Here is a 7,313-nt window from a genome sequence, read left to right on the forward strand (position 1 = left end):
CTGAATGTTAAATTATGTTTATATTGAAAATCTCTTAATTTAAGCTGTAACATATTTTCAAAGCGAAGTCTTTCCTGCCTGGCTCTTTGCAAACTATTTGCATACAGCATTAGATGTTGGCATCAAGGAAAACAGCTTCACTTTTATTGTGCAGTAACTGTGTAATCAAATGTTGGCTTGTGATGAAGCATGAATTAAATGCTTATATCTTCATTTCATTTAGCTGTGCCTTTTATTCTGCTTTGCTGAATAGGTAATTTCCTATTACTGCATGTAGTACATCTTCCTTTTTAGTGATAGTTTGCTTCTGTGCTATTCTGCTTTATTATAAATGCATAAAATTATTAAATATGCAATTTTTTTAAACCAGAATCAAGACTTGAAGGTTGGCTTTCAGTACCAAACAAAGGAAATATCAAACGGCATGGCTGGAAGAAACAGGTACAAATGCCTTTTTAATTCCTCACTTCCCTTGGAATGTTTTTTCATGCATACAGTGAATTGGTTTTACGACTTACATTTAAGAACCAAACAAAATAATTAGAGTAATTTGATGTGTATACATTATTGAAGAAAACAAGAAAATTCAAGTTCATTTTGAAAGCTTTAGTAATGACATTGTGCAAATTCTTGACAGGTGGGTGAGGAAATGCTTCACAATGGGCATCTTGGAACCATTAAGAATAGCATTTCTTCTTTCAGTGAGCTGCTTTGTAATCCTGTTACTGAGAAACAAGCTCTTTGTGCAACTTGACAGCAGAGCGTAGGGAATACCACACCTAATGTTTGAAGGTCATGGAAGAGTGCATCGCACTATAACCTGCCACACGTGATTTTCAAGGACATTTCCATCTCCCTTACCTTTAATATGATCTCTTGAAAAGGACTGGTTTGCTTTCAAAAACTGGGCCTCTGTGCTGCAATCCCCAGTCAAACAAAGGTGTATTGTTTTGCCTCTGCAGAGGTTATCATCTGTTTCTTTGAAACATCACATGTTCAAACTGAGATGCTTAGAACCAGTTTCTGATTATCTTTTCTGGTTCCCTTTCTTTAGTATAACAAAATGCAAAAGTGAACATGGTCTCTAGAATTTTACAGTTTTTGCAAGCTGTTCATATGAAATAGTTTATTTCCCTGCATCTTTCTTAGATTCAGAGACTGCTGCTGGGAAATACTCAGCTTATTTATGATACTCTCAAAGCAACTTTCTGATTCCTGTTGAAAGGCCTTTCTCAAATGCTCCTGTTCACCTTTGCATTCTACAGGTGTTAGAATTGTTTCCTACAAAATTTAAAGGAGAAGGAATTAATTCCTGTCAAAGAAACGCTTAGATGTTTGTATTTGACCTTTACGTGCTGAACTCCTTTGAAGTAGTCCTGTTTTCAGCTGGCAAATGTGGCCTACTGTATACAATCAAAGTATTTTGAGTCCCAGACCTGCCTATTTTTACACCAATATCACACCTTTTGTTGATTTGCCTGTAGGTTAAAATCACCACCCATTCTTGCGTGCAGGGAGCGAGTGTTAAGCTCTGCCTTGGAGTATTCTCTCAGCCCCTCAGATGAGAGCCTGTGTGAACAAGTGCTGTATTGAAATTGGTCTCTTACCACAATTTGAAACCAACGGTTTGCTACAGATACCTCAAATTCTGTTCTCTGCATTTCATTTTGTCTCCATATTGGCAGAACTGCAGGAAATATAGAGGGCAAGGTCAGGAATGTTCTTGGTGCCATCTTTGATTCAAATGCCAGTAAAATTTGAACATTCTTCAGGTGTCTAACAAAACACACATATTTGTCAATCTATTTCACAACTTGTTTCATAGCTAAGGCTGTTTGACTCCTCTTGTTCCAGACTTGATTTGCCAGGTTGCTGTCAGAATTTTGGCAGTGTCCATTATGGAAGTGACTGTGCCTAGGCACAAATGACGTAGCTTTATTCTGGTCTGGATTATCTAAAATACTGCATCATTTTCCTGTCAGAATACTTCCAGCAGCCTTTTATGTTTTTTTTTTAGAAATGGAAATTATTCTTGCATCCTCTGATTACTGAAATCTTTCACTCCTGATAAATGCAGTTTCTCCAGTGAAAGAATCTGAGCTTCTTCAGGCACGTCTGGTATAGTCATATTTAGTTCCCTCAAGATACTTCAGGCAATTACTCCATTCGTACTTGCCTAATTTGAATAGTGGTTCTTACACTTTGAAGGAACTTGAGCTACAGATGGATGCCTCTGTCATAAAATGAGTTGTGCTGCTAAGACTCCTTAGCTGAGGTTCAAATCAGTGGTACACAGTAGTGAGGGGCCATGTTGATATACACGTGTACTCTCTTGGCTGAACTGTGCTGTAACTGAAACAAGCTGGTGTGTAGTCTGCCTCTTCAGGTACTTCTGTTCCAAATTTTCCTCTGCTTTCAGTTTTGGGCTTGGTGGGAGGTATATAATCTCAAATATAGTTATGCCCAGATTATTTTAAAATCAAGGGAAGGCAAAATTGCATTAGCAGTGCAATTGGATTCAATGCCTGAGTTGTTAACAACTTGAGCTGCTGCATTTCAGGCTCAAATGTCAGCAGCACTGATGTTTTTGCTCCATGCCTTTCGAGTCATTTAGCTTAAGTTAGAAATGGGTGAGTGTGGAAAATTTATTTGAGAATAGACACATGAGTTATACCTCAAACGAACACTAACATGGGTTAGCCGTACTTTTATCAGAGCTTCATGTCATCCCAAGTAGAGATGATAAAATATCCTTCAAAAAACACTGTAGAGCAGAAGTACTGTCAGAATATTTTTTTTATATGTTCACAAACAGGATATTGAGGCTGTTGTTATGTAACTTTTCTTTGATGACGTTAAATTGTTCTTTCTCCAAGACTTGTATACAATGTGATAACTGAATTCCTTTGCAGTCAGTATTTCCATTTATGATAGCAGTCTTCTTAAGGCCTTGCTCATGTCTGTGAAAGGCAGAGGTGCTTACCGCAAAGATGAAAAAGGCATTAGCTTTCTGTTGAAGTAGATAAAGGAATTAAAGCACAGACTTTTTTTGTCAGTGGGGAAACCCGCAAGAGGCTCACACATCGCAACTTATTACTTGCTCAAGTTGATCAGGCTTTTTATTAAAGAATTGTGACTGAGGGGCTGAAACCTCTCTAAGTCAGAGGGCAAAACACTCTTTGTGGCTTTTTTAGATGCATTTCAGTAATTGACATTTATGACTGTATCACACAGCTTGCCCAACGTGTTTTCTGCTATTCTATAAACTTGTTAAGGTAACTTTCATATTTAGGTTTCGGGGTCAGTCTTAAAAGTCCTGGGTAAGGAGGAGGTTGAAACCTCCTCTTGTAGGAGTAAACACCACTTATTTAAATTATTGGTGTCTACATTGTGCAGAAACCCATTCAGTTACCTACCAGTAACTAGAATTCAGTATGAACTGTTGCTGTGTTCACTCTTAGGCATTTCTGCCCTTTCGCCTGCTTCTGGAGCATGTTATATGTGAATATATATGATAGAGCTGTCAATTGACCTCTTTTTAATCCTCTTGCGTATGTCATACTATTTGATTGTTTCTGAAACATTTGAAACTGCAGGAGAGGGAACTGCCACAGCTGGCACTGAGCTGATGCTTGTGGAAAGTTCTGGCGAAGAGGTTGGACTAGCAGCTCCCAGTGAAGAGCAACAGGCAGTGAGTTCCAGTCTTGAACTCACTGGAAAGCGCTTAGGTTAGAGGTGTTTGATCTTAACTGTATCTCAGTGTATTGCTAGACTTGGACTGTATATCAGACTTACATTTCTGCTGATTCATTTTGGCTCTTTATTTTACCAGTCCACTAAATTGAAAGTGTAGGAAATAATTAGCTGGAGCTGTGAGAATCTCTTTTAGCCTAGCAGTACCTGGGTGCAGAGTACCAGTGAGTGCTGCAGGGCTGTGGAACTAGGGAAGATGTTTGCAACTTTATCAGTAAGTCACAGATTTTGCACTATGTCACTCTCAGTGATGCAGTGGTTTTCATAGTAACATGCCAGTAGCAACTGAGATTTGTGAGTTTGTGTACAAGTGGACTTGCAGGGTCATGACAAGCATTTTGAGAGAGACAGTCACTGCAGCTGTAGCACTGCCCAGTTGTCACTGGTGTAGCTGCCTGTGTGATGATTTAAGTATCTCCTGATACTAGTTTAAAAACTTTCATTTACTCAAGCTTTTTGTGTGTGGGGGGGAGTACATTAGGATAAATGTTGCTTTTTAAAATGCAATTTTAACTTTGTTTTAACCTTTCTTTCCACAGTATGTTGTGGTGAGCAGTAAAAAGATACTGTTCTACAATGATGAAAAGGACAAGGACCAGTCTAATCCATCTATGGTACTAGATATAGAGTGAGTAAAGTTACTCTTAGTTTGGTGGCAAAAGATCATTGTGTATGATCATATCATGATAGCCTGATTCAGTAAAAAAATTAGTGAGTAGCACTCTACTTAATATGATTGCTTCCATCCAGGTTTGTCACTAGGATTTTCTTGCAATAATGTTAGATTTCCCAGTGTTCTGAGGAAGAATTTGAAAGCCTTTTTCACAAGCAAATTTGCCGTGATGGATCTTGAACCCTTTGTAAGATAACCCTCTTTCCATGCTGTGAAATGTTTTGGTCTTGGGTAGGCAAGATCTATATGGTTTATTAATTAATTCTTAAAATCGTATTGCAGCCTTGAAGTAGATTGTACTGCTTGCATAAGCAAAATTTATAAGACCTTCAAAGCACTTTGGTAACTGTTTTAAAATATATGTAGCCTTTTAGCATTTTCTGATTCATGTTTCTTCTAATCTAGTAAGCTGTTCCATGTCCGGCCTGTAACTCAAGGAGATGTATATAGAGCTGAAACTGAAGAAATTCCTAAAATATTCCAGGTAAGAAGAAGTGTATTTTTATGTCTGTTCAACTCTCCAAAAAGTTTGGCAGCTGCTTTGAAAAGGGCATAAAAGTATGTAGTGCTTCGACAATAACACAGAACTATTCTTTTTCAGATTCTTTATGCTAATGAGGGGGAATGCAGGAAGGATTTGGAATTAGAAGCAATACTGCCAGCAGAGAGGACAAATTTTCTAAACCACAAAGGCCATGAATTTATTCCCACGTTATACCACTTTCCAGCCAACTGTGAGGCCTGTGCCAAGCCTCTTTGGCATGTCTTTAAACCCCCTGCTGCCCTAGAATGTCGAAGATGCCACGTGAAGTGCCACAGAGACCACTTGGATAAAAAGGAGGAATTAATCGCCCCATGCAAAGGTATGCTCCGGGGGTTTTTCTGTTCTGTACTCTCTGCATGGTTTAGCCACACCTGCTAAACTATTGGAGGCAAATAAAAGCACTTTAGTTTAAAACTAAACCTAAAACTAAAGTTTGATGATATTAGATGTGAAAGCTGCTATTAAAACAATAGGCTGTTACACTGCTAACAAACAGGCAGCTGTAGCAAACCTCTGTAAGGAGACCTCTGGTGGTGTAACTGATGGGGCTCTGCTGAGGGCCCTGAGAGCATAAGGTGTGTGTCCAAGTACTGGGCAGCTCTTTGATCCTCTGTGCTTCTTCCTGGCCTGTGGTAGGGACAATTGCAGTGGCTGCATCACCAAGCTCTGCTAAGACATCACAGAGTGGTTCTTTAGCCCCTTCATGGACTGGAGTAAAGGTTTCTTCACTGTGCCCCTGTGAAGTGGGGCAGTTGGGGTATGTACTCTGGAACTCAGCCATGAGGCACTCACACAACTTTTCACCTTATTAAGACTGCAATTAGTGTAATTTTTCTCATTGCTTGAATATTAATGTTAGACTCAGGAATCTTAATGCAGAGTGACAAATATTGAAAAACATTATATTCATTCTCCCTTGCTGTTTGCTGTCTTCCAAAAATATAGAAACAAATCCAATACAAGTATATGTACAGGTGCCATTGTTCTTTCCAGTGGCACAGTTGGTTTGTCATAACTTAGTTTGATAACAAGTCCTAGTTTTCACTGAATATCTTCTTCCTTTTACTTACAGTGAGTTACGATGTAACTTCAGCAAGAGATATGCTGTTACTGGCATCCTGTCAAGATGAACAGAAGAAGTGGGTGACTCATTTAGTAAAGAAGATCCCTAAGACACCACCATCTACTTTTGTTCGTGCCTCTCCTAGAACTATGTCCACAAGATCCTCAGCAAATCAGTCATTCCGAAAAGTCGTTAAAAATACTTCTGGAAAAACTAGGTGAGAAATAAGCTACAAAAGCTACAGATCTTTTTGACAAAAAAAAATAAAATTAAAAAATCTCTGTTTATAAATCATACTTACTGTGAAATTGTGAAGTAATTCCATAGTTATGACTGTGGAACTGCTGATCTAAATCTCTGCTCAAATCCCAAAGGAAGGAGCAGATAGAATTATCCTGCTATTATGGTAAATTTATTGGTTCTTGGCATTTGGAAAGGTGCCATAAAGATGGCAGTGCCTGGCCTGCCATGCCTGTTGCATGCGAGGGAGCCGGTTGCATTTTTCCTGTTTACAGGCAAGGCTCAGTAGATATATTAGCAATGGCATTTAACTGCAAGGATAATCCACATAGTCATCTCATCCATGGATTGACTCCTAGATCTTGTGTAAGCTGGAAGTCTTCTGCAAATGGGGGTGAAATGAGAAACTTAGGTTCTCAGCCTGTTGTTAGGCCATTTCTTTTGTTGTGTTAAGTATTAATTCCTTTTGTTCTCCCTGCTTAATTATTCCATGTCTTTTGTAAGCAGTTGTTTTTGTAAGCTGTGGCCCTATGCATTAACTGGGGCAAGATGTCAAATACACTTTTTTAATGCTGGGTTACTGTAACCTGATTTTAACCTGCATTAGCCTACTCTTATAGTATGTGTGTCCCTTTCTCCCCAAATAACCAACTGAATCAACAGTATGAAATGGAAACTACTGTCTCAGTAGTGAAAGTGTCTTCCAAGACTGGCAGGGCTACTGTGCATGAAATGCAGTAAAAGCAATAAAAGCAACTTTAGCATGTAAAGAGACACTGGGTGTGTCGTGAAACATCCTTCTGCAGGAGACCATATTTTATAAGGCATTTCCAGTCAGTATAATTTACTACCAAAGCACAAGTAGCAAATGGAACTTCTAAAGAAAATTAGAAACATCATCATTAAAGCTCTTTAAAGATCCCAGAGACACAATGAGCCTCATAGCTCACTGTACCAGAAGGAGGACTACTGCACGTTCCTGGGCTTTATCTTCTGTCTGTTCATGCTTCACAGATTACCACAGTCAACTGGTCTGTTTT

General features: G+C 38.8%; 1 protein-coding gene across 1 annotated transcript in view; it reads left to right on the top strand.

Annotated features, from left to right (window-relative positions):
* ROCK1 (Rho-associated, coiled-coil containing protein kinase 1) overlaps positions 1 to 7,313 on the top strand; it is an 83,402-nt gene that overhangs the window by 72,058 nt on the left and 4,031 nt on the right. Inside the window, exons 28-32 of the mRNA XM_009081461.1 lie at positions 371 to 441; positions 4,293 to 4,381; positions 4,832 to 4,910; positions 5,028 to 5,289; positions 6,043 to 6,250. Coding sequence (XP_009079709.1) covers positions 371 to 441; positions 4,293 to 4,381; positions 4,832 to 4,910; positions 5,028 to 5,289; positions 6,043 to 6,250 — 709 coding nt within the window. The remainder of the gene's footprint in view (positions 1 to 370; positions 442 to 4,292; positions 4,382 to 4,831; positions 4,911 to 5,027; positions 5,290 to 6,042; positions 6,251 to 7,313) is intronic.

The sequence above is a fragment of the Acanthisitta chloris genome, unplaced genomic scaffold (assembly GCF_000695815.1).
Source record: "Acanthisitta chloris isolate BGI_N310 unplaced genomic scaffold, ASM69581v1 scaffold2669, whole genome shotgun sequence".
Taxonomy (NCBI): domain Eukaryota; kingdom Metazoa; phylum Chordata; class Aves; order Passeriformes; family Acanthisittidae; genus Acanthisitta; species Acanthisitta chloris.